This window comes from Phytophthora cinnamomi (genome assembly GCF_018691715.1).
Source record: "Phytophthora cinnamomi strain GKB4 chromosome Unknown Contig55, whole genome shotgun sequence".
Classification (NCBI taxonomy): Eukaryota; Oomycota; class Peronosporomycetes; order Peronosporales; family Peronosporaceae; genus Phytophthora; species Phytophthora cinnamomi.
This window is the reverse complement of record NW_027150988.1, coordinates 276,010-303,551: the sequence shown is the minus strand read 5'-3', so window position 1 is coordinate 303,551 and position 27,542 is coordinate 276,010. Positions and strand designations below refer to the sequence as shown.

The following is a 27,542-nucleotide window of genomic DNA, read 5'->3' as shown; positions in this document are numbered from 1 at the left end:
GCTCTTTATCCGCTTGATTCGTGCCAAAACGTCAGAAGAACAAGGGTTTTCGCTGCACCCCGACAAGAATTCCTTCGTCACGTGCCCCCTTCACGCGATCGGCATGGCGTTGGCGATGCAGTCGTGTCCTATTCCCTCGCTTCTCGACCTTGAGCATCTACCGGGTGGCGAAGCTGACGACACACCACTAAATTTAGATGACACCCCATTGATGGAAGCACTGATGGCTTGCGAAGATCAAGTCGAGCCGTTAAGGACGTCGTCACAGACATCGACAAAGACATCAAAGTCAGCCCCGTTGAAAATGCAAGGTTACGTGAATCACGTCGTGAAAGCAGCAAGCGAACGTCAACAGAAAGCTGGTATATCAGAAGGACTTTCGTCGCATTCCTTTCGTCGAGGTGGTGCTCAATACGCTAACGCCGACTCGACCTTGAGTGCACAGTGGATATTTGACCGCAGTAACTGGAACATGACAGCGACAAATAAGGCTTTCGCCTACGTTTTTAACACAACAAGTGAGGACACCAAAGTCTCTAAGGTTCTCAGTGACTGGAAATCAAACGATAAACCCACCGTGCCTTCCGTCTCTGAATTCGACACGGCGACAACGGCAAGAATTCGCAGACTTGCAAAACTTATCTTTGCGTCCAGTATGGACATTGGAGAACGTTCCTTGGATATTGACGTGCGAGTAGCTGACGTTCTTGTGGCGTCATTGATCCACGTCGCGCTACGTGTATGAGGAAGCGTAAGTACTTAGTAATTACTTAGGTTAATTATATTTGAATACACACATATAATTTAAATCAGATAAGACTCCAAGTCGCTAGTTTAAGGTAAAATGAGAACTGTATTGTTTGTGAATTGATCTTCCTCCTAAATCTGCTAAAACTGTTTATCATCTATGAAAGGGGTTGACAGCGGCTGACTGTCAGAGCCCCGCCAATATGCACGTCTCTAATTGGTAGAAAGATGCTGCTTTCTACCAATAGGATCTTTGGGTAGGTGTGGACAACTCATTGTGTTTGCCGCAACTACAAAAACCAAGTCATTCGCGTATTTGCAGTATATCAAGCACCCAGCTGACACTTGACTTGAGGAAATGAGCCTCCAAGACCTTGCTCCTGAGAATACAAAGCGAGCCCAAGCTACTGCAATCAACGCCTTCAATGTATTTCTCGCATCGGAGAATACGAATTTGGACTTCGTACGCACAACGCTACTCGCAGACACGACAGGATCGGTCTTTGTCAAGCTACTGGATCGGTTCGCAATGTACCTCGCGTTTGCTCAAGGGCGAGGTGGCGAAGTGAGAAGTCGAAACACCGTGATGAGCTACTACCGCAACGTGAAGAACTGGCTGCTGGACGAATTCCCTCGGCATCGGCATGCTATCGACCAGAGGCTTCTGAAAATGGGTCGGATTTTGGAGCGTTACTGTCACAAGCGGCAGCAAGGCGGGATGGCGAGCAAGGCTACGCCCTGTATGAAGAAGGACTTGCGCATCTTAATTAATGGACTATACTACGATGCAAGCTCCGCGCAAGAGTACCAGGATGCCGCGCTTCTAAGCGTCATGTGGTATGCGTTTGGGCGGGCGTCAGATCTTGCGTTTGTTCAGAAGTGCAACATGTCGGTGTCGGTGGGAAACGTGCTCTTTATCCGCTTGATTCGTGCCAAAACGTCAGAAGAACAAGGGTTTTCGCTGCACCCCGACAAGAATTCCTTCGTCACGTGCCCCCTTCACGCGATCGGCATGGCGTTGGCGATGCAGTCGTGTCCTATTCCCTCGCTTCTCGACCTTGAGCATCTACCGGGTGGCGAAGCTGACGACACACCACTAAATTTAGATGACACCCCATTGATGGAAGCACTGATGGCTTGCGAAGATCAAGTCGAGCCGTTAAGGACGTCGTCACAGACATCGACAAAGACATCAAAGTCAGCCCCGTTGAAAATGCAAGGTTACGTGAATCACGTCGTGAAAGCAGCAAGCGAACGTCAACAGAAAGCTGGTATATCAGAAGGACTTTCGTCGCATTCCTTTCGTCGAGGTGGTGCTCAATACGCTAACGCCGACTCGACCTTGAGTGCACAGTGGATATTTGACCGCAGTAACTGGAACATGACAGCGACAAATAAGGCTTTCGCCTACGTTTTTAACACAACAAGTGAGGACACCAAAGTCTCTAAGGTTCTCAGTGACTGGAAATCAAACGATAAACCCACCGTGCCTTCCGTCTCTGAATTCGACACGGCGACAACGGCAAGAATTCACAAACTTGCAAAACTTATCTTTGCGTCCAGTATGGACATTGGAGAACGTTCCTTGGATATTGACGTGCGAGTAGCTGACGTTCTTGTGGCGTCATTGATCCACGTCGCGCTACGTGTATGAGGAAGCGTAAGTACTTAGTAATTACTTAGGTTAATTATATTTGAATACACACATATAATTTAAATCAGATAAGACTCCAAGTCGCTAGTTTAAGGTAAAATGAGAACTGTATTGTTTGTGAATTGATCTTCCTCCTAAATCTGCTAAAACTGTTTATCATCTATGAAAGGGGTTGACAGCGGCTGGCTGTCAGAGCCCCGCCAATATGCACGTCTCTAATTGGTAGAAAGATGCTGCTTTCTACCAATAGAATCTTTGGGTAGGTGTGGACCACTCATTGTGGTGGCCCACTTCAATGTATCCATTGGTGTGACTTACACCAATGTGAGGAAGTATCTAAAACCTTTAACAGATATTTATCTGTTAACCCATAAGTGATAAATGTCATGCACAAGTGACTGTTGTCACTTGTGTGTGTAACCCTGTTACACCATCCCCCCGTTAAGCTTAGACGTGTCGGTCTCGACACATCAATTAATATTGACTGCTTGTCAATTGTTTGTGCTGGGGGTTTCCGTGCTCATCCACAATGAGCACGACCAAGCTGAAGACTGCCATTGCAACAGAGTGTAAACTCTCTGTAGCTGAGCACCATGCGCGGTAGCGCGAGGTGCGCCGCTACCACGGGGACAGATAATACAGTGTCTGTGTACGATTCTTCGATGTCGACCGCGTCTGTGCGTCGACATTTCTAAGCGAATTTCTGTTGCTTACCGTGATCGGGTAAGCAAGCGCCAATGCACTTCGAGTCCTTCTCGAAGTGAGGCAAGTATTAACAACTCCACGCTGTTGCGGTGGAGGCTGGTGTCCGTGCGCCGTGCGCACTGTCCGTCCAGATGGCGGTGCGTATTAGCGACCGCGACCACAACAGGTATACTATATGTATACCTGAAAGCTTCAATGATCTCCGTGCTAATTATCTAGCACGCGAGTCGTCAGGCGTTGTAGATTACTACAGCGCTCGCACTACCTTCTTGCTGGTAGTGCGTGTTGGGTTTCGTACTCCTTCACCATGTTCGGAACGTCTTCCATCAGGACGTTCCGTGGTTCCCACGTGTCGTGTTGGGGAGGGAAACCTCTCCAGCGAATGCGAAAACAATCCGGACCTCGGATTGTTTTCCTATGATCAACAATTCGCTGGACGATCCAGCGAATTTCTCCGCGTGCGTCTCGCAGCGGTGGCGGAGGTGGTGGAAACACGCCCCGATGGTCAACGCCGTGTTGACCTTCATCTCGTGTTGCTCCACGACCAAGTGTCGGTCGTGGAGTACCTTCAGAGCGCGGCGGTTGCCGCTCTGTCCCTTCGTGTCCCGGCTCTGGCGGTCTCCCAGACCGCCTTGAACGTGCCGGTCGGGCTGTAGGCCCAACTGTATTAACTGCTCCAGCGCGACTACGCGCAGGAGAGGAGGGTTTCCCCTGCCGAGTCTGTCTCTTCGGGTCAGACGAACCACTTGGCTCGTGCTGGAGGTATGGCTTTAACCGCCCGACATAAAATGTCGGGTGGAGCCGCATGCTAGACGGTATGTCTAGCGTGTATGCGTTGCCGTGGCGTGCCATCACCGTGAATGGCCCGATGAAACGCGGAGCAAGCTTGCTTGCTCCGAAATCCGAAACTGCATGTTTAGGCAGGTTTTGAGTAGATAACAAAACCAATGAATCCACGTTGAATTCATTTGTGTTGCCCCTGCCAATATTATCGGCGTTCAGCTTCTGTTTATCCACAGAAGCTGCAATCGTGTCTTGGACAAACCGAATTACGGCTTGTCTTTTATTGATAAAGTCAATCGCATCCGAGCTGAACTTGTCCAGCTCGCTCTCCGCTAGAGGTCCGGCCTCTGCGTGGTTCTTCGCGGTGTCTGCGCCCTGCGCAGACCCGTGTTCCTTGTTCCTTGTGAAGTCTGTGTTCTGCACAGACTCGTTTTCCTTGTTCTGGGGGTCAGCGCAGTGCGCTGACCCTTGGTTCTTCCTGCCAAGGTCTGCGCGGGGCGCAGACCTGGTTGTATTGTTCCTTGTTGTCGCGGCTGACACTGTGCAGGTGTCAGTGGCTTTTTGTGACTGCTGTGTTGCAGTCGTAGATCCTCCCCCACTTAAAGTGGGAGCCACCACTCCGAGTAAACTCGGCAGACGGGGATGCCGCATGTCATTCACATAAAACAGTGTATGCCCGGTCGAGGCATGCACCGAGATGTTGATGGCGAATTCCGCCATCGACAAACACTCGCTCCAGTATTGGAACGAGTGAGCGTAGCTCTTCAGAATGTCGACAAGCACGCGGTTCACGCGCTCGGTTTGGCCGCCCGTCTGCGGATGATCCGCAGTCGACATTGAAAGCTGGCTCCCAAGAAGTGTAAACACTTCTTGCCACAGGTTCGCTGTGAAGCGTGGGTCTCGGTCCGACACAATGTCGGACGGCATGCCATGGTGTTTGAACACCATGTCAACGAACAGACGGGCCGTCTGCTTCGCAGTCACTTCTGCCGGCACCGCAGTAAGATGTACCATCTCGTTGAAGCGGTCGACGAAGACCACAACGCCGGTGTTCCCTCCGCTGTCCGGGGGAAGACCAAAGATGAAGTCCAAAGACATGGACTTCCAACACCCCGACGGAGTCGGTAGTGATTGCAGTGGAGCCTGCGCGAATGGCGCAGGCTTTACACGTTGGCATACCTCGCAAGCACGGACGTACTTGCGCACCCACTTATACTGGTGGTGCCAGTAAAAGTCGCGCGTGAGAAGGACGTAAGTCTTCTCACGTCCGAGATGTCCCGCAGTCGGGGCATCATGATACTCGTACACGATCCTGAGTCGCAGGTCACGGTCATTCGGCACGACAACGCGATCCGCGTTGTCGTCGACTGCATTATAAAGAAGCAGTCCATCGTGCAACCGATATCGGTGTGCACGCGCACGAAGGTGCTTGGGCAACTTCTGACGAGACTTGTCAGAAGGTGTTGTGCCATAGGCCAGCAAGAGTTTCGCGTCCGCGTCGTGCGCGTACGCGGCCTTCACATCGTCCAGCAGAGACGATGTGGGTTTGCTCGATCGCATGGCGTCAATGGCATTGACGTCAGCAGCTTCTGCGTAGTCCGGCCGACGTGATAACGTGTCGGCCACTACATTCAATCTTCCGGGTTTGTATTCGACCCGGAAGTTATACTCATTAGAGCCATCTCGCCATTCTTTGTGATATGTGTGGCGACTTCACTGCGGTGCGTAGTGATGCATGGTTGGTGTAGACCACGAATGGTCTTCTTCCACGTAGATACACTCGGAACTTCGCGAGTGCATACTTCATGGCAAGGAGTTCCTTGTTATGCACCGGATAGTTGCGCTCAGCTGGTTTCAGCCGACGCAACTGGTAATAGACGACACGATCACGGCCCTCGTGATCGTGCTGCATCAACGCGCATCCGATCGCGAAATCGGATGCGTCACATACGACGTGAAATGGGCGATCTTGGTCAGCCACTGCCAAGATCGGCGCTTCAGTCAAGCAGGGCTTGACTGCATCGAACGCTTTTTTGCAATCGGTTGTCCACTTCCACACAGCTTCCTTCTTAAGAAGTTGTGACAGCGAGCGAATCTTGCCCGCGTAATCCTCCACGTACTTACATAAGTACGTGGCCAAGCCAAGGAACTGCCTCAGCTCCTTGACACCTGAAGGCGTAGACCATACATTGATCACTCTGACCTTTTCCGGGTCAGGGTGAACACCATTTTTCCCTGCGAGACACACGAAGACGGGTATCTCGCTCGCCCCGAAGATGCACTTCTTCAGGTTCGCGTAGAGCTTATGCTTTCGCATAAGCTCAAGTAGCTTCCGGAGATGCACCCTGTGCATTTCAATGTCGGTCTTCCCGTCCACAGCCCGGCTGTGGATGAATACATCATCGAAGTAGCTCGGCGCGAAATCGCGCACCGAGCGCAACAAGTGCGCCACGCACCTGTTGAAGGTCGCTGGGGCGTTCTGAAGCCCCTGTGGCATTACTAGCCATTCCCAGAGCATGCCGCTTGGCGTGCTCACTGCCGTGAAAGGGATATCGCTCTCACGCATTAGGATTTGATAAAATCCGTCTCGCAAGTCGAGAGCACTGTAAACGGTGCTCCCGGCCATCGAATCGATGATAACATCTTTTTGCGGTATCGGCGCCTGCGCCGGTACCGTCGCATCGTTCAGCTTATTATACGCATGAACGATGCGCCATCCGCCCTGTGACTTTTTGACACAGAACGTCGGAGCACTGTGCGGGGACTTTGATTCCCGCACTTGTCCTGCTTTGCGACGACTTTCAAAGAAGTCGTCGATCGCTTTTACTTGTTCTCACGGCAGTGGCCACTGCCGCGTAACACAGTACTTCGTGCCCGGCACGAGATCAATCTCGTGCTGAATGCCCTTATCCTGCGGAAGCTCCGCAGGAATCTCTTCCGGGAGTACGTCTTTGTACTCCCTCAACAATTCGTAATAGGGACTCGACTTCAGCGAGTCCCAACCTTGTTCCTCGAAGCGCTCTCGCTTCGTCTTCGCACTGAGAGTGTCTTCACTCTCAGTGGTACTTCCCATGAAGAGCTGCCTCAGCTCTTCGCTCTCGCTCTCCGTTCTTTCGCTGTCCGAAAGAACGCAGACTTGCTCGATGCGTCCATCGTGCAGGTCGCGTGTGAAGCGCTTCCAGCTCAATGGCTGGAAGCGAAGTCAACTCCGACGCCGTCGTCGGAGGATTAGCGAGTTCCATCTCACGATACTGGAATCCAGTATCGGTGCGCGTCAAGACGCTTAGCGTCTCGACATCCGGCGTCACCGCCTCAGTCTGCCCTGCAGACTGCTCTTGTTGCGTCTCGGTCCCGGACCGAGACTTGCGCAGCGTTCTCCGCTTGCGCCGTCTTCTTGTTGTGCGGAGCCCGGCTCCGCACAGTTGTTCTTCTGGTCCAGGCCCGGCCGTGGACAGTTGTTCGCCGGCAGACCCTGTCCGCGGGCACGCGATATCAAGCCCGGTTTGATCGCATGGCGCTTCGTCATGCAGCCTGGCTGCACGACAGCATACAAATTGCGTCAGTACGGGACGTTTGCAACCGCCCGCACTGTTTGCAGCGTCAACTCCCGGAGTTGACACGCCTTTGTCACCTCGACGCCAGTTATTGGCGGAGCCCCTCATGACCGAGGGTGCGTCGGCTCCGGGAGCCGACGCGTCGTCGTCGACCTGACCTCTTCGGGTCAGGGACTGTCCCTTACACGCTTGAACGTGGGTACTGCTTCCCGGAACCAGTACGTCCTTTTCTCTTGACGTCGGCAGCCTTGCCGACGTTGATTTCACTTGTGCGCGCCCTCGCGCACTTTCGGGGCACTCCGGGACAGCAGCATTAAGCGCTGTCTCGACTGGTGAGCCGCGGTAACAGGGCCATCGCTCTCTGTTCCGCTGCCGCGGTCGAAGCGCACGAGCGTGCGTTTCTTCCAGTCAATTACCGGATCATGCCGTGCAAGCCACGGCATGCCCATTATCACGTCGAACTTATCGTCCAGGTCCAGGACGATAAAGTGTTCGACAAACACCCGTTGTTTGTACGAGAAGCGCACGTTCACGACGCGCTTCTCGGTCTTCACGATGGCACCTGTTGCCAATCGAACTTCCAGAAAACTTCGAGGTACATTTACCTCCTCGAAGTCAAGACTCGGTAAGCTCCGTAGTCGAACAAAGTTGTTCGACGCGCCCGAATCTACCAATGCTCGAAGATAGTCACTTGCTCTCTTCGAGTAAACCTTCAAGATGACTAGGTTCGGCCTGTCATCTTGCTTCTTGCAGCGAGAGCTAGTCTCACTGGGGGCTGCAGTCCTCAGTGTCGCGTGCCCGATGTCGGCACGCATGACTGCATTACCAATAGGGCGCCCCGCGCCTACTGGATGTTCACGTTTTTTGTTGGTCCGCGGCGATGCATCATCGCCACGACGGCCACCATTGTAGTGCACGGAAGCCGTGCACTCTCTAGCAAAGTGACCGATCCTTCCGCAACGGAAGCATCGCACGTTGCCTCCCTGCTGCTGGTAACCAGCAGTTGTTGCGTTCGAGAGGTCCATTGGTTCTGGACCTCCCGTCCTCGCTACCGGGCGCGGTTGCGGCCTCGGTACATTTACATGGAGTTTAGCCTGCCGCAGGCTAAACTCTTCTTGCATGGCAAGGGTGATTACAGCTTCGAGAGTACTCGGGTACTCTCGGAAGAGATAGGTCTTCACGGGCCCATCTCTACGTCCCTTCATGAACGTGACGACCTTAGTCGCCTCGTCAATTGGATTGGTCACGATGTTCGAGACCAAGTACCGTGCACGCTGCGCGTAAGCATGGACGTCATGCTTACCCTGCTGAAGGTCGAGGAACTCCGCCCTCGACCGGAACTCGTTTTGCGGGGGCTCAAACGCTTGTTTGAGCTCCTCTTTGAACACTTCGTACGTGCTAAAGCACGTAGGATCTGAGAGTCGGCGTCCGTACGCCCAACTCCTCGCTCGTCCGCCAAGACATGACATGGCGAACGCAACCTTTGACAAAGGGTCGACGATACGTCGAGCCGCAATGGCTGTGTCGAGTTCGACAAGCCATCGGAGGAGAGGCTCGTCCTCTCTTCCTACATAATTGCTCACGCTCAATTTTAATGATTGAGCACGCGGTGTCGTCCCCGACGACGCCGTTGCTGAGGAAGCAGCATCGCGCTGCTCCTTCATGATGAACCCCAGAGCAACACCATGTTGCTCTGTCGGCGATAGCGTACGCAGCATCGTAGCTATCGCCGCCTCCCCAATGACTGTTGACAGTCGTTGGAGGGCCTCCCACTCTGGATCTGACAGGTGGGGGCAGTCCGCGCGTGCAACATGCGTTACAGGCGTATTGGAGCTCTCCATGGGCACCTCCGTGCTCATGGGGTTCTCGGCTCCGCGTTCGACACCCTGTACGAACGTCACGTAGTCGGTCGTTGGACGGACTACAAAGTACTACCAGGTGTAGCGGGCCTACTTTGGCTCACTACTTTAGCTTACACGTCGCGCTACGTGTATGAGGAAGCGTAGGAGTTTATTAATAATTTGAATTAATTATACTTGAGTCCACAAGTATAATATAAATCAAATAAAACACCGAATAGCTAGTTTAAGGTAAAATGAGAACTGTATTGTTTGTAAATTGATATTCCTCCTAAATCTGTTAAAACTGTTTATCATCTATGAAAGGGGTTGACAGCGGCTGGCTGTCAGAGCCCCGCCAATATGCACGTCTCTAATTGGTAGAAAGATGCTGCTTTCTACCAATAGAATCTTTGGGTAGGTGTGGGCCACTCATTGTGGTGGCCCACTTCAATGTATCCATTGGTGTGACTTACACCAATGTGAGGAAGTATCTAAAACTTTTAACAGATATCCTATCTGTTAAATTCACAAGTGACTTGTAGCCACTTGTACGTGTGACCCCGTTACACACAGTACCGGGCACGTTTGAGTGTTGGACAAATCAGAGATCCAGCACCAGAATCTACAAAGGAATATTTTTAGCAAAAATATAACCAACGCTTGAGACTGTGCAAATTCAACATGATCTCTGTTTAGCACCTCATATTATAAATAGAAAACCTTTGTTCGTTACATCAAAAAGCAATGCAGAGCAACAAACCTTTCCTCAGATACTTCCTCACATTGGTGTAAGTCACACCAATGGATACATTGAAGTGGGCCACCACAATGAGTGGCCCACACCTACCCAAAGATTCTATTGGTAGAAAGCAGCATCTTTCTACCAATTAGAGACGTGCATATTGGCGGGGCTCTGACAGCCAGCCGCTGTCAACCCCTTTCATAGATGATAAAAAGTTTTAGCAGATTTAGGAGGAAGATCAATTTACAAACAATACAGTTCTCATTTTACCTTAAACTAGCTATTCGGTGTTTTATTTGATTTATATTATACTTGTGGACTCAAGTATAATTAATTCAAATTATTAATAAACTCCTACGCTTCCTCATACACGTAGCGCGACGTGTAAGCTAAAGTAGTGAGCCAAAGTAGGCTCGCTACACCTGGTAGCACTTTGTAGTCCGTCCAACGACCGACTACGTGACGTTCGTACAGGGTGTCGAACGCGAAGCCGAGAACCCCATGAGCACGGAGGTGCCCATGGAGAGCTCCAATACGCCTGCAACGCATGTTGCACGCGCGGACTGCCCCCACCTGTCAGATCCAGAGTGGGAGGCCCTCCAACGACTGTCAACAGTCATTGGGGAGGCGGCGATAGCTACGATGCTGCGTACGCTATCGCCGACAGAGCAACATGGTGTTGCTCTGGGGTTCATCATGAAGGAGCAGCGCGATGCTGCTTCCTCAGCAACGGCGTCGTCGGGGACGACACCGCGTGCTCAATCATTAAAATTGAGTGTGAGCAATTATGTAGGAAGAGAGGGCGAGCCTCTCCTCCGATGGCTTGTCGAACTCGACACAGCCATTGCGGCTCGACGTATCGTCGACCCTTTGTCAAAGGTTGCGTTCGCCATGTCATGTCTTGGCGGACGAGCGAGGAGTTGGGCGTACGGACGCCGACTCTCAGATCCTACGTGCTTTAGCACGTACGAGATATTCAAAGAGGAGCTCAGACAAGCGTTTGAGCCCCCGCAAAATGAATTCCGGCCGAGGGCGGAATTCCTCGACCTGCAGCAGGGTAAGCATGACGTCCATGCTTACGCGCAGCGTGCGCGGTACTTGGTCTCGAACATCGTGACCAATCCAATTGACGAGGCGACTAAGGTCGTCACGTTCATGAAGGGACTTAGAGATGGGTCCGTGAAGACCTATCTCTTCCGAGAGTACCCGAGTACTCTCGAAGCTGCAATAACCCTTGCCATGCAAGAAGAGTTTAGCCTGCGGCAGGCTAAACTCCATGCAAATGTGCCGAGGCCCCAATCGCGCCCGGTAGCGAGGACGGGAGGTCCAGAACCAATGGACCTCTCGAACGCAACAACTGCTGGTTACCAGCAGCAGGGAGGCAACGTGCGATGCTTCCGTTGCGGAAGGATCGGTCACTTTGCCAGAGAGTGCACGGCTCCCGTGCACTACAATGGTGGCCGTCGTGGCGATGCCGGGCATCGCCGCGAACAAACAAAAAACGTGAACATCCAGTAGGCGCGGGGCGCCCTACTGGTAATGCAGTCACGCGTGCCGACATTGGGCACGCGACACTGAGGACTGCAGCCCCCAGTGATACCAGATCTCGCTGCAAGAAGCAAGATGACAGGCCGAACCTAGTCATCTTGAAGGTTTACTCGAAGAGAGCGAGTGACTCTCTTCGAGCTTCGGTAGATTCAGGCGCGTCGAACAACTTTGTTCGACTACGAAGCCTGCCGAGACTTGACTTCGAGGAGGTAAATGTACCTCGAAGTCTTCTGGAAGTTCGATTGGCAACAGGTGCCATCGTAAAGACCGAGAAGCGCGTCGTGAACGTGCGCTTCTCGTACAAACAACGAGTGTTTGTCGAACACTTTATCGTCCTGGACCTGGACGATAAGTTCGACGTGGTAATGGGCATGCCGTGGCTTGCACGGCATGATCCGGTAATTGACTGGAAGAAGCGCACGCTCGTGCGCTTTGGCCGCGCCGCGGAACAGAGAGCGATGACCCTGTTACCGCAGCGCACGCACCAGCAGGTGCGCGCAGTTCACCAGTCGAGACAGCGCTTAATGCTGCTGTCCCGGAGTGCCCCGGAAGTGCGCGAGGGCACGCACAAGTGAAATCAACGTCGGCAATGCTGCCGACGTCGGAAGAAAAGGACGTACTGGTTCCGGGAAGCAGTACCCACGTTCAAGCGTGTAAGGGACAGTCCCTGACCCGAAGCGGTCAGGTCGACAACGACGCGTCGGCTCCGGGAGCCGACGCACCTTCGGTCATGAGGGGCTCCGCCAATAACTGGCGTCGAGGTGACAAAGGCGTGTCAACTCCGGGAGTTGACGCTGCAAACAGTGCGGGCGGTTGCAAACGTCCCGTACTGACGCAATTGGTATGCTGTCGTGCAGCCGGGTTGCACGGAGAAGCGCCATGCGGTCAAGCCGGGCTTGATATCGCGCGCCCGCAGACAGGGTCTGCCGGCGAAGAGACACATTACCGTGCAGCCGGGCTGCACGAAGGAAAATGCGGTCAAGCCGGGCTTGATACCGCGCGCCCGCGGACAGGGTCCGCCGGCGAACGACTGTCCACGGCCGGGCCTGGACCAGAAGAACAACTGTGCGGAGCCGGGCTCCGCACAACAAGAAGACGGCGCAAGCGGAGAACGCTGCGCAAGTCTCGGTCCGGGACCGAGACGCAACAAGAGCAGTCTGCAGGGCAGACTGAGGCGGTGACGCCGGACGTCGAGACGCTAAGCGTCTTGATGCGCACCGATACTGGATTCCAGTATCGTGAGATGGAACTCGCTAATCCTCCGACGACGGCGTCGGAGTTGACTTCGCTTCCAGCCGTGAGTTGGAAGCGCTTCACACGCGACTTGCACGATGGACGCATCGAGCAGGTCTGCGTTCTTTCGAACAGCGAAAGAACGGAGAGCGAGAGCGAAGAGCTGAGGCAGCTCTTCATGGGAAGTACCACTGAGAGTGAAGACACTCTCAGTGCGAAGACGAAGCGAGAGCGCTTCGAGGAACAAGGTTGGGACTCGCTGAAGTCGAGTCCCTATTACGAATTGTTGAGGGAGTACAAAGACGTACTCCCGGAAGAGATTCCTGCGGAGCTTCCGCAGGATAAGGGCATTCAGCACGAGATTGATCTCGTGCCGGGCACGAAGTACTGTGTTACGCGGCAGTGGCCACTGCCGCGAGAACAAGTAAAAGCGATCGACGACTTCTTTGAAAGTCGTCGCAAAGCAGGACAAGTGCGGGAATCAAAGTCCCCGCACAGTGCTCCGACGTTCTGTGTCAAGAAGCCACAGGGCGGATGGCGTATCGTTCATGCTTATAACAAGCTGAACGATGTGACGGTACCGGCGCAGACGCCGATACCGCGAAAAGATGTTATCATCGATTCGATGGCCGGGAGCACCATTTACAGTGCTCTCGACTTGCGAGATGGATTTTATCAAATCCTAATGCGTGAGAGCGATATCCCTTTCACGGCAGTGAGCACGCCAAGCGGCATGCTCTGGGAATGGCTAGTAATGCCACAGGGGCTTCAGAACGCCCCAGCGACCTTCAACAGGTGCGTGGCGCACTTGTTGCGCTCGGTGCGCGATTTCGCGCCGAGCTACTTCGATGATGTATTCATCCACAGCCGGGCTGTGGACGGGAAGACCGACATTGAAATGCACAGGGTGCATCTCCGGAAGCTACTTGAGCTTATGCGAAAGCATAAGCTCTACGCGAACCTGAAGAAGTGTATCTTCGGGGCGAGCGAGATACCCGTCCTCGGGTGTCTCGTAGGGAAAAATGGTGTTCGCCCTGACCCGGAAAAGGTCAGAGTGATCAATGAATGGCCAACGCCTTCAAGTGTCAAGGAACTGAGGCAGTTCCTTGGCTTGGCCACGTACTTATTTAAGTACGTGGAGGATTACGCGGGCAAGATCCGCCCGCTGTCACAGCTTCTTAAGAAAGAAGCTGTGTGGAAATGGACACCCGATTGCCAAAAGGCATTCGATGCAGTCAAGCGGGGCTTGACTGAAGCGCCGATCTTGGCAGTGGCTGACCAAGATCGCCCATTTCACGTCGTATGTGACGCATCCGATTTCGCGATCGGATGCGCGTTGATGCAGCACGATCACGAGGGCCGTGATCGTGTCGTCTATTACCAGTTGCGTCGGCTGAAACCAGCTGAGCGCAACTATCCGGTGCATAACAAGGAACTCCTTGCCATGAAGTATGCACTCGCGAAGTTCCGAGTGTATCTACGTGGAAGAAGACCATTCGTGGTCTACACCAACCATGCATCACTACGCACCGCAGTGAAGTCGCCACACATATCACAAAGAATGGCGAGATGGCTCTAATGAGTATAACTTCCGGGTCGAATACAAACCCGGAAGATTGAATGTAGTGGCCGACACGTTATCACGTCGGCCGGACTACGCAGAAGCTGCTGACGTCAATGCCATTGACGCCATGCGATCGAGCAAACCCACATCGTCTCTGCTGGACGATGTGAAGGCCGCGTACGCGCACGACGCGGACGCGAAACTCTTGCTGGCCTATGGCACAACACCTTCTGACAAGTCTCGTCAGAAGTTGCCCAAGCACCTTCGTGCGCGTGCACACCGATATCGGTTGCACGATGGACTGCTTCTTTATAATGCAGTCGACGACAACGCGGATCGCGTTGTCGTGCCGAATGACCATGACCTGCGACTCAGGATCATGTACGAGTATCATGATGCCCCGACTGCGGGACATCTCGGACGTGAGAAGACTTACGTCCTTCTCACGCGTGACTTCTACTGGCACCACCAGTATAAGTGGGTGCGCAAGTACGTCCGTGCTTGCGAGGTATGCCAACGTGTAAAGCCTGCGCCATTCGCGCAGGCTCCACTGCAATCACTACCGACTCCGTCGGGGTGTTGGAAGTCCATGTCTTTGGACTTCATCTTTGGTCTTCCCCCGGACAGCGGAGGGAACACCGGCGTTGTGGTCTTCGTCGACCGCTTCAACGAGATGGTACATCTTACTGCGGTGCCGGCAGAAGTGACTGCGAAGCAGACGGCCCGTCTGTTCGTTGACATGGTGTTCAAACACCATGGCATGCCGTCCGACATTGTGTCGGACCGAGACCCACGCTTCACAGCGAACCTGTGGCAAGAAGTGTTTACACTTCTTGGGAGCCAGCTTTCAATGTCGACTGCGGATCATCCGCAGACGGGCGGCCAAACCGAGCGCGTGAACCGCGTGCTTGTCGACATTCTGAAGAGCTACGCTCACTCGTTCCAATACTGGAGCGAGTGTTTGTCGATGGCGGAATTCGCCATCAACATCTCGGTGCATGCCTCGACCGGGCATACACTGTTTTATGTGAATGACATGCGGCATCCCCGTCTGCCGAGTTTACTCGGAGTGGTGGCTCCCACTTTAAGTGGGGGAGGATCTACGACTGCAACACAGCAGTCACAAAAGCCACTGACACCTGCACAGTGTCAGCCGCGACAACAAGGAACACATAACCAGGTCTGCGCCCCGCGCAGACCTCCACAGACTTCACAAGGAACAGAACACGGGTCTGCGCAGGGCGCAGACACCGCGAAGAACCACGCAGAGGCCGGACCTCTAGCGGAGAGCGAGCTGGACAAGTTCAGCTCGGATGCGATTGACTTTATCAATAAAAGACAAGCCGTAATTCGGTTTGTCCAAGACACGATTGCAGCTTCTGTGGATAAACAGAAGCTGAACGCCGATAATATTGGCAGGGGCAACACAAATGAATTCAACGTGGATTCATTGGTTTTGTTATCTACTCAAAACCTGCCTAAACATGCAGTTTCGGATTTCGGAGCAAGCAAGCTTGCTCCGCGTTTCATCGGGCCATTCACGGTGATGGCACGCCACGGCAACGCATACACGCTAGACATACCGTCTAGCATGCGGCTCCACCCGACATTTTATGTCGGGCGGTTAAAGCCATACCTCCAGCACGAGCTAAGTGGTTCGTCTGACCCGAAGAGACAGACTCGGCAGGGGAAACCCTCCTCTCCTGCGCGTAGTCGCGCTGGAGCAGTTAATACAGTTGGGCCTACAGCCCGACCGGCACGTTCAAGGCGGTCTGGGAGACCGCCAGAGCCGGGACACGAAGGGACAGAGCGGCAACCGCCGCGCTCTGAAGGTACTCCACGACCGTCACCTGGTCGTGGAGCAACACGAGATGAAGGTCAACACGGCGTTGACCATCGGGGCGTGTTTCCACCACCTCCGCCACCGCTGCGAGACGCACGCGGAGAAATTCGCTGGATCGTCCAGCGAATTGTTGATCATAGGAAAACAACTGAGGTCCGGATTGTTTTCGCATTCGCTGGAGAGGTTTCCCTCCCCAACACGACACGTGGGAACCACGGAACGTCCTGATGGAAGACGTTCCGAACATGGTGAAGGAGTACGAAACCCAACACGCACTACCAGCAAGAAGGTAGTGCGAGCGCTGTAGTAATCTACAACGCCTGACGACTCGCGTGCTAGATAATTAGCACGGAGATCATTGAAGCTTTCAGGTATACATATAGTATACCTGTTGTAGTCGCGGTCGCTAATACGCACCGCCACCTGGACGGACAGTGCGCACGGCGCACGGACACCAGCCTCCACCGCAACAGCGTGGAGTTGTTAATATTTTGCCTCACTTCGAGAAGGACTCGAAGTGCATTGGCGCTTGCTTACCCGATCACGGTAAGCAACAGAAATTCGCTTAGAAATGTCGACGCACAGACGCGGTCGACATCGAAGAATCGTACACAGACACTGTATTGTCTGTCCCCGTGGTAGCGGCGCACCTCGCGCTACCGCGCATGGTGCTCAGCTACATAGAGTTTACACTCTGTTGCAATGGCAGTCTTCAGCTTGGTCGTGCTCATTGTGGATGAGCACGGAAACCCCCAGCACAAACAATTCACAAGCAATCAATATTAATTGATGTGTCGAGACCGACCCGTCTAAGCTTAACGGGGGGATGGTGTAACAGGGTTACACACACAAGTGACAACAGTCACTTGTGCATGACATTTATCACTTATGGGTTAACAGATAAATATCTGTTAAAGGTTTTAGATACTTCCTCACATTGGTGTAAGTCACACCAATGGATACATTGAAGTGGGCCACCACAATGAGTGGCCCACACCTACCCAAAGATTCTATTGGTAGAAAGCAGCATCTTTCTACCAATTAGAGACGTGCATATTGGCGGGGCTCTGACAGCCAGCCGCTGTCAACCCCTTTCATAGATGATAAACAGTTTTAGCAGATTTAGGAGGAAGATCAATTCACAAACAATACAGTTCTCATTTTACCTTAAACTAGCTATTCGGTGTTTTATTTGATTTATATTATACTTGTGGACTCAAGTATAATTAATTCAAATTATTAATGAACTCCTACGCTTCCTCATACACGTTGCGCGACGTGTAAGCTAAAGTAGAGAGCCAAAGTAGGCCCACTACAGCGGGGCGCCGCGTAGAAGGGCGTCACGTCCGAGACTGGCGTCACAACCAGCGGTTAGACGTCGCCGCAGACGCTGTAGCTGACGCTCCTGCCGAAGTCCCTGTGGCTACCGCTTCTGCCGAAGTCCCTGTGGCCATCGCTCCTGCTGAATCCCCTGTAAATGCCGCTGCTGCTACCGTCGAGGTGGACCCTGCTGCTGCTGGCGCCGAACGCCCTGCAACTGGTGGAGGGACTGCCGCTGTTTGTGCTGAAGACCCTGACAGCGATGACGACGACGTCATCTTGTTGCATCCACCACCACAGGCAGCTCGTGACGACAGCGACAGTGAGACGGAGTGGGCTCCGACGACGGCTTTCGCAACACCAGCCGTGACACCCGCTCCAAGGTTCGCAGTACGCGAGATAACCAACTCGTACGTGCGGAACGGGCAGCGGGTGTACGTCGTAGACTGGGAGCAAACCGAGGAGCCGGAGGGCAAGCTTCCTCCTGCAATGGTCTCGGCCTTCAACCGTCGACGGCTTGAGGAGATCCGCCGTGTCTTCATTGAAGATGAAGCCCATCATGGTCGCGAACGCCCCCGATGTGCACACTCGAGACGCACACGTCGTCCACTTCGTCGCCTTCGCCGAGCTGCAGACAACTAAGCACACAAATACTGCATTTTCCCATTTCAATTTTGTGTATTACCCGTAAGAACCGTCGTCGTACAGCAAGGTTAAGCTGTGTACACAGCACACCAAGCTTGCGCAGTGAGAAACGACTTCGCACAGCGAGGTTGAGCTGTGTACACAGCACACCAAGCATACGCGGTCTTTATCCGTTCTTCTACAATCTACACATCTAAAAAAAACAGTGCCAGTAACTCATACATAGCGTAGTGAAATTGAAAAGCAAGCCATACCTTTGTGTCTCGCAATCAACGTCTCCGCATGTCTCCCTTCTGCCTTGCGCTGCCTCGCTCGCGTCGTGTTGTCACTGCTGGTGGCGAGGGGACCCCCCTTCCCTCGCTCGCGGACGCCCAAGCACGCGCGCGCCGCCCCCGCACGTCTGCTTTGCGCTGTTCTGCTCCTTTTGTTTTTTGACTGGTGCGAAGTCGGATTCACGGGCAACGACCGTCCTCAATTCTTGTCGAGGTTTTGTCTAATAAAACAATATTGTATTTTAGCCAATCATGTGCGTGTCGGCCGTGTCGGCCGGAGTCAGCCTGCGCACGCAATGGAAATTGGCGAGCCCAGATGAAAATTGAACAAATGGATTTATGAAACTCACAGAATAACGTGTGTAGTAAAATATACGACTGTCCAGTTGTACTATAACATAGAGCGCATATCCTACTGTATTATCGATGAAATTTAGCGCTGTTTTGACAATCGGTAAAAGTGTATTGGGCTTCACGTATAAAAGTTGGGTAGTTTTGGCTTCTAATCCTGCTTGAATTGAATTTAAAATCGAGGAGCTTGTCAACGATGATACAAAGGAGTCCAATCCAAAATACCGTATTCCTTATGTGCTTGCTGACTGACTCTCATTACTGACCGATTTCAGAAACTCCCAGGTAGCCATCCAATCGAAACGTGCATTTTATATAGTTGGCCAATATCATTAGCGAAGATTGGCTCACAATCCGATTTATTGTGGTGTTGTAGCAAAGATGACTGTCAGAAACCACATAAGGAATACGGTACAGAAGGTACTCTCACTTCCGACACTGCCGATAACAAATGACCTCTATTATTGTTGGCACTTTCAAATATTAGATTTAGTAGGTAATTTTCGCGCGCGCGCCAAAACCAATTCTGAACGACTCGTTCGGTACGAGGCGATAAGCACCACTCGAGTATTTGCGGCGACCAGCACAGTACAACCATGGGCAAGTGGATGACCATAGACAACAAGCGAGAGCTTATTCGTAAGCATGCAGCCACACCAGCCATGACGCAGGCCCAGCTAGCCAAGTGGGCTAAAAAGGAGTTCCGCCTGCGTGATCCTCCTGCTCGAAACACAATTTCTGACATACTTCGAAATGCAGGCACCATCATGAAGGAGGCGTACGGCCAATGCAAGCGCCGCAAACCCCTCAAGATGAAGGCGCCTGCGCTCGAAAGAAGGCTAGAAGGCTGGATCGAGATATCCGAGCAGCGTGGTATGTGTCTAAATCGAAAGGTCATCACTCGGAAAGCTAAAAAGCTGCGCTTTGAGGTGGGGGGGCCCGCGCTCGATGTGGGCTTGTCTGTGGGTTGGATGTCGGCATTCCTCAACAGGCATGAGCTTCGCTATCGTCCAAGACATGGAGAAGCGGGCTCAGCAACCTCACAACAATTTATATAGTGCACAAAACGTACTGAAAAGATGGTGTCGGAAGTGGCGGTATATTCTGTACCATCTTGCCTTTCCCGAAGTTCGTGTTGACGAGATAAGGGCAGATCTTCGAGAAACTCCGGGTGTGATGGATTGATACAGTTCCAGCCTCTATACCACTACATACCCACCAGGCGAATCCTCAGGCACTGCGGAGTCCGTACATAGCAGTAGGTGTCCTCGTGCCCATTCCTCTTGTCAAGAGGCCCTTGAACCGTGGAGGAAGTTGCTACAAATACATGAGAGACACGCTAACAGCAGAAAATCGCATTTGCCCGAATTCTTTCGTATGAAAAACAATCATGCAGCTACTCAATCGGACCGGGAACAACACTCCAATGTTGGGTACAGTGCGACCCCCCGTTTTCGCGGCTGCTGACCTCTAATAAACTGTTAGAAATAATACTCCGCACATTCGGAGGTACTCGGACGATAGCTTTTGGGATAGGACTGGTGGCGTGCACATCTCCGTTTTCAAAGGTTTTCCCTGTATCAAGGGAGGGATGACACGTTCTCCGAGATTGACTTAAACTCGGGTGCATAGACCTTTTCATACCCCCGCTCTCATTAAACATTTCTGTGTCGTACAAATGTTGCGTCGCCCCTCCTGGTACACTACGCTGACACTAACTCAGAAACACGAACTTTGTCTTAGCGCCAACATGGTATAAGACTGTGGATCTCTTCTCCGCAATGAAGTGTTGCTCTGGGGGCTTTAAAAGATCTCCGATGAACTATTCGCAACTGCTGGTGCCGCACAGGCTTCATTTATAAGGCCCGGATTAAGTGAAATACAGTATCAAATAGCAAATCATTTTAATGTCCATGGCATAGTTTATTACCCTCTCGTTTCTTTTATGGTCCACCCTCCGCGAAAACGGGGGGTCGCACTGTATGTATTCATGTATGTGAACATTGCAATTGTTCATATATTTCACATGTATTTAAATACATGTAACTATTGACAATAGTCTATTGTATCGGCTGTCGATCTCTATGGCCACAGCTGCTCAATTTGTACATACCTGTCATGTACATAACTATATTAAACTCGGCATCTTGGGTTTTAATATTTTCGATTCCTCGGACCGGGATTAATACACAAGTTAGCGCTTGCAGATCAACCTCGTAGAATACGTGAGCGAACCATGCATTCACCCTCGCGCTATACTGCAGAAGCTGAACTCTATCAGGTGACACTGATATTGACGCCGAACAAAGAGATTCACCCTTCGCCGATTCTGATGGTCCATCATCAGTGATGGAGGAGGCCCCGTCCCGACTGCTTTCTCCGTGCTGAAAAAACATACATGTAAATACACATGCGGTGGTGGTCCAAATCCTGACATGCACGAACGGTGAAGTAACTGACAGCTGGATAAGGTGATCAACGCCAAACGCACGACAGGAGACGCCAGTGGTTGAGAAGGTGTCCGCGACCGCAGCTGTAGTTCTCTGCACCAGCTGCACGACGAGCGGCCACAAATTGTGCCACGCCGGCTCAAGGTTTTGATCATGGTCTTTTGTAAGCTATGGTCTCACCAACAATGTCTTGACAGGCAGCAGGTGAAATGGAACCCAATCTTTGCTTACTGACGAAATGCCTGTACAGTAGTCCCTCGTGGTGTTCGACCGGTGGTCCAGCGCAACCGTGACTGCTAAAATGCAACCGAGCCTCCTTTTCAGTTTTCAATTGCACGCCTCGACCACCTGCCTGCCTCCAGCTCATTGCTAACTAAAATGAAGATCCCGTCAACCATCCTCACCGCTGCCTCGCTCGTGGCAAGCGTGCAAGCCCACGGCTACATCTCGCACCCCAAGGGGACATACGATTCCGACACCGTCTACACAAAGTACAATGCACTGACCACCGCCAGCGTGAACGCGGGTTTCAGCGGTGGCAAGTACAACGACAGCCCGGAGAACAACGCCAAAGCCTTCAACGACCACTGGAACGCCACGGGGTACAAGTCGCTTCGCGACATGCTGGACCCGCTCGCCCCGGACTACGGACACTCCGTCAAGACGGCGACGCCCGTGGACGTGACAGGCTACACGGACATGTGGTGGCAGAACGACGAGTACAAGGAGGGATTCATCAACTCGCACGCGGGTCCGTGCGAGGCGTGGATCGACGACGTCAAGATCTTCCACCACGACAACTGCGCCGCGCAGTTCACGACGTACCCGGCGAAGGTACCGGCGGACTACTCGTCGTGCAAGGGTGACTGTCTGTTGGTGTTCTACTGGCTGGCGCTGCACGAGCCCAACTGGCAGATCTACAAGCAGTGCGTGCCGATTACGAACAGCGGCTCGTCAACCACCACGACCCAGTCCTCGGGTGCGGGCGAGACGACTACCTCGGCCTCTGCGGATGCTGGCGCAGATCAGATGACTACTAGCGCTCCGGTGACCCCGGTGGCGGCTCCTACGACTGCGCCTAAGGCTGCTGTGGTGACCCCCAAGCCGGTCGAATCTACTCCTGAGGCGACTGGGTCTCCTTCGACTGAGGCTCCCGAGGCTGCCACCCCGGTGCAGGAGGCTGCTACCCCAGCACCCGAGTCTGACACTCCGGCGCCAGAGGCCGATACACCTGCACCGGAGGTTGAAACGGAGGCTCCGGTGGCTAAGAAGGGTCTGCGTTCGAAGGATTGCCATGCATAAGACGTGGATCCGAAGCCATAGCGGCCCAACCTTAGAAATGGCTTATGGGCCATTGTGGATGTGTGCGTTTCAGAGTTAGTTTGTTTCTCTAGACTTCTAAGAAAAAGCAATGAAAGCAGTTGCTACCTCTTCTTGTCGAGAGAGGTTATTTGATTGAGTATTAATTAAGCGGCTGCACGCAGGTCAGTTTTGTTATCTTGTGGGTGTTGTGGTGTTGTTTATGGTCGGTCTTCTTATGGTCTTGTTTGTGGTCACCCTTCGGGGATTTTTTTATTAACCGAGCACGTAATTTACAATTACACGGTAATTTCCGATACGTATTACGGGACGACTTACGGGACGGCAGCAAGGTAAAGTTCACGGGGCGATCCGTCAACTAACAATTGCATTCAACAATGAGTGGCCAGGAATTGAGTAGCTAGTCTAGAGTACAAGAGAGTGCGGACTTTAAGTTACAATATCACTTATCATGTTGCCCTTTTCAAAACCAAGCCTCCACTACGTTACACATAATCTGTGTATATTATCCTACATTGGAGTGAAGGAAAAAGAGCGACAAAGGAGCGGACTCGAGAGAGATTCCAAGCCAAGTATAAACTACTCCGGATAGTAAATAAAAATCTCTGCACACTATACCGACACGAGTCTCGACTGACAGCAGGAGTCGACACATGAGTACCCATCAACGCCGCATCAACAGCGGCATCGAGTACCAACAGTTGTTGCTGCCAGCTGAAGGGTGTTGCCGACTCACAAAGCAGGACATGTCTTCTTGCTGATAGTAAACTACTTGTCTACTGCATATTTTAATTCACTTCGCCCAAACCTCGGATTAAAATATGCAGAGGTGGAAACAACATTTGAAACCTGATCGCAAGAGCTGGAGCTCCTGATTGTCCTGAAAACAGATAGCTGCGAGCAATTTGACATCTCGTTACTTTTGGGTTATCTGGTGCCTTGGCGTGGCCACTGCAAGGCAAAAATGCGCGTACATAGATTACATGTACTTCGAAGTATAGGGTCTAGTGATTGACGTACAAAGAGATGGTGGGTGGAGAGACTGCAAATACAGTGCTGTACAGTACGAAGTTTTGAAAGCGCGAAAGCATCTTCTTCTTGGGCAAGTTATGAACACGTCTTCTATGCATGCACGAACATGCCATCGGACGTTCCTCCGGATCGGCTATGGCCCATCGGCGATGGGCCATCGTGTGTTACTCCATCATCGGCGCCAATAGGTGAAACATCCCAAAAGCGCTACAGATTGTAGAAGAAACTACAGCTGTAGTCCTCGTTGTCGTCTGCCTGGTTCTTGTGTACAGTACATGTACAATGGTTACCTCAATCAAATACCCTGCAGCTGTGTCTAAGGAAGCATCCACTGACTGATCCTTACATGCGTCTGCTGTTCGAGTCGATCGGATCGACCGGTAGTTCGACAGGTGCCACCGTGTCGGCTAAAATGCAACCGAGCCTCCTTTTCAGTTTTCAATTGCACGCCTCGACCACCTGCCTGCCTCCAGCTCATTGCTAACTAAAATGAAGATCCCGTCAACCATCCTCACCGCTGCCTCGCTCGTGGCAAGCGTGCAAGCCCACGGCTACATCTCGCACCCCAAGGGGACATACGATTCCGGCACCGTCTACACAAAGTACAATGCACTGACCACCGCCAGCGTGAACGCGGGTTTCAGCGGTGGCAAGTACAACGACAGCCCGGAGAACAACGCCAAAGCCTTCAACGACCACTGGAACGCCACGGGGTACAAGTCGCTTCGCGACATGCTGGACCCGCTCGCCCCGGACTACGGACACTCCGTCAAGACGGCGACGCCCGTGGACGTGACAGGCTACACGGACATGTGGTGGCAGAACGACGAGTACAAGGAGGGATTCATCAAGTCGCACGCGGGTCCATGCGAGGCGTGGATCGACGACGTCAAGATCTTCCACCACGACAACTGCGCCGCGCAGTTCACGACGTACCCGGCGAAGGTACCGGCGGACTACTCGTCGTGCAAGGGTGACTGTCTGTTGGTGTTCTACTGGCTGGCGCTGCACGAGCCCAACTGGCAGATCTACAAGCAGTGCGTGCCGATTACGAACAGCGGCTCGTCAACCACCACGACCCAGTCCTCGGGTGCGGGCGAGACGACTACCTCGGCCTCTGCGGATGCTGGCGCAGATCAGATGACTACTAGCGCTCCGGTGACCCCGGTGGCGGCTCCTACGACTGCGCCTAAGGCTGCTGTGGTGACCCCCAAGCCGGTCGAATCTACTCCTGAGGCGACTGGGTCTCCTTCGACTGAGGCTCCCGAGGCTGCCACCCCGGTGCAGGAGGCTGCTACCCCAGCACCCGAGTCTGACACTCCGGCGCCCGAAGCTGATACGCCAGCGGCCGAGGCAATTCCTTCAACGAATGCTCCTGAAGTTTCAACATCGACCCCTGAAGTCACCCCGACAACGCCAACAGCGATCGAAGCTGCGAAAAAGTCTGGTTATAAGTGCGTGCGTCGTCGGTCCTAAGGCAAGTGTATGCAGCACGACTGCCAGCAGAGTTGGAACTCAACCGTTTCGAGATCGCAAACCGAAGCGATACTGAGTCCTGTAGAAACCTAGACACGTAGATGTCTATTTGCCTCTTCGTTCCAGTAAACGTACATTAGAATCACTTCCTGACACACAACGTTTGGGTGAGAACGCCAAGATGTTTACTTGCGTCGGATGCAATTTTAGCATATGTAAAGGAAGAGCACATCCTTGCCTTCCCAGAGATCCATCCTTCGTCACGCTGGGCTCCACCTGTACGAGATCGGATACGGAAGCATTGTGGTGAATGCCCTGGTCTTCTGGCCTGAGGCAGAACTGAGCTTCTGGTGATGACGTCAACAACGACTATGGTTCATGTAATGGCAGATGGAGCACTTCAAGCATTATGGACGCCATGTGTTCCGTGGGGCAGCTCATATTTTACTGTTCGCTTTGGATCGCTTCACCAAATCGCGTTAATTTTTGCTTAGGATGGGGTTTCGCGTGGGCACATCGCAGTAACAGCATCTCGAGGGTAAAAGCAGAGCCTCGAATCAATGCGCGCGAGTGCGAAGGCGTCGATGTTCGTGCGATGCTCGGTGGCCCAACTTACAACCCCTCACTCTTTAATCGCGCGTTTCCCGACAAGACCTTGCCACCGGAACCGCTGTAAAAGCGACCATGAAGTCCTTCCTCAGCCCTTCGAGCGCTCTTACGATGGCCGCCTTGGTGAGTTGCGTGCACGCTCACGGTTACATATCAAAGCCGAAGGCGTCATATAAGCCCAACACTGTCTACACGACCTACAATGCCCTCACCGGCCCCAGCGTGAACAAGGGCTTTGCTGGCGGTGTATACAATCACGAACCTGAGAACAACGCGAAGCAGTTCGCGCAGCACTGGGCGGCCACGGGGTACAACTCGCTTCGCGATATGATTGACCCCATTTCGCCTGGTTACGGCTATTCGCTGGACACGGCGACCCCGATCGATGTGAGCAGCTTCAATGAGATGTGGTGGCAGAACGACGAGTACAAGGAGGGCTTCCTGGCCTCGCACCACGTACGTATGCATTCTCAGTCCCGCAAACTGGATCAGGCTTGCACTAACTTCACGTGCTCATATAGGGCCCCTGCGAAGGTTGGATCGACGACACCAAGGTCTTCCACTACGACGACTGTGTCGCTGAGTTCCCGTCGTACCCCGCCAAAATTCCAGTGGACTACTCGTCGTGCAAGGGTGACAAGTGTTTATTTGTCTTCTACTGGCTGGCGGTCCACTCGCCTGAATGGCAGATCTACAGTGAGTTGGCGGTCATATATGTGTGGCGTCAAATGAGATTTCGATTGCTAACGCGGCTCTCTTCTTGCTTTCTTCTCGTTGTGCAGAACAATGTGTTCCCATCTCCAAAGGAGGATCCGGTGAGGTGGCTGGCGAGGCTTCGACCTCTGTGCAAATGACACCCGAGGCCACCACCCCCGACGCGACTACGGCTGCTCCTCTGACGACGGACTTCTCTCAAGTGGACACGACGGAAGCCCCTGCAAGCACTCCTGCTGCTGCCACGACGACGGAAACGTCGACTGGAACGGGTTCATGCAAGCGCCGCATGCGCAGCTAAACAAGGCAAGTCAACTGATCTGTGTGGGCACCGTGGCCGTACGAGATACTCCCTGAAGCGGTCACTAAGGCAGTGTGTATGTTTGTAATTGATGCCGTTACCTGTTTTTTTTTCTTCTGGTTTCGATGTTATTTAAATTCGTCTGACTTCCGCATATGAAACGTGGTTGTCGTGCCTCTCTGCTACCACCTTCCTTAAGTAAGTTACATGTATCAAGGTTAGCATCAAGTTACCTCTCGTTGTGCGACCAAACCTTTTTCCAGGTACATGTACTCTCTGGATGTTATCCATCCAAGTTACTCAGGTGCCATTATTGGCTTATCGAATACCTTGTTCACAGAAGTAGTTGATCTCTCAACGTACCTCAAAAATAGAAGAAGAAGAAAGTAGTTGATCTCCTGTGCTAAATGCCTGTTATTTTGAGTAACGTGTTACTAAGTACACAAATTATGCTATTATGTTGGCCCATCCAGTTGTGGTAAAAAAAACTCGAAGGGAACCCGTGTAAGCGGCATTTTGGCTATGAAATTCGCATAATTTACTAACCAACCAATTATTTGTGCTTACGTTTTATGGTTTGGATGGGCAAACTGCCAATTTCTTGATCAAAACCCGCAGCTCAGCATTGCAAGTGCAACCATAGCAGTTTTTGGTGTAGAATATAATTATCTGACAAATAACTCGGACAATTTGGATCATAGTACAGCTCGCGCGAGCCAATTCATCCGTATTATTGCAATAGCAAACTCATACTTATGTAAAACGTCATCGGTACACAACAAGTTGAATCATTGGATAAAATTGTCAATTTCACTCCAGTCGACTGGCGGCCGCAAGC

At 52.5% G+C, this 27,542-nt stretch overlaps 2 protein-coding genes across 2 annotated transcripts; both read left to right on the top strand.

Annotated features, from left to right (window-relative positions):
* Positions 1-19,398: 19,398 nt before the first annotated feature.
* On the top strand, positions 19,399-22,554 carry IUM83_12800 (Carbonic anhydrase 2; the record flags this gene model as incomplete). The annotated part of the gene is made up of 2 exons (XM_067937444.1): positions 19,399-19,731; positions 21,577-22,554. The coding sequence occupies 2 exons, from the start codon at positions 19,399-19,401 to the stop codon at positions 22,552-22,554; spliced, it is 1,311 nt and encodes a 436-aa protein (XP_067788215.1).
* Positions 22,555-26,094: 3,540 nt separating this feature from the next.
* IUM83_12799 (uncharacterized protein) lies at positions 26,095-26,704 on the top strand (the record flags this gene model as incomplete). The annotated part of the gene is made up of 3 exons (XM_067937443.1): positions 26,095-26,145; positions 26,211-26,385; positions 26,472-26,704. The coding sequence occupies 3 exons, from the start codon at positions 26,095-26,097 to the stop codon at positions 26,702-26,704; spliced, it is 459 nt and encodes a 152-aa protein (XP_067788023.1).
* Positions 26,705-27,542: the final 838 nt, after the last annotated feature.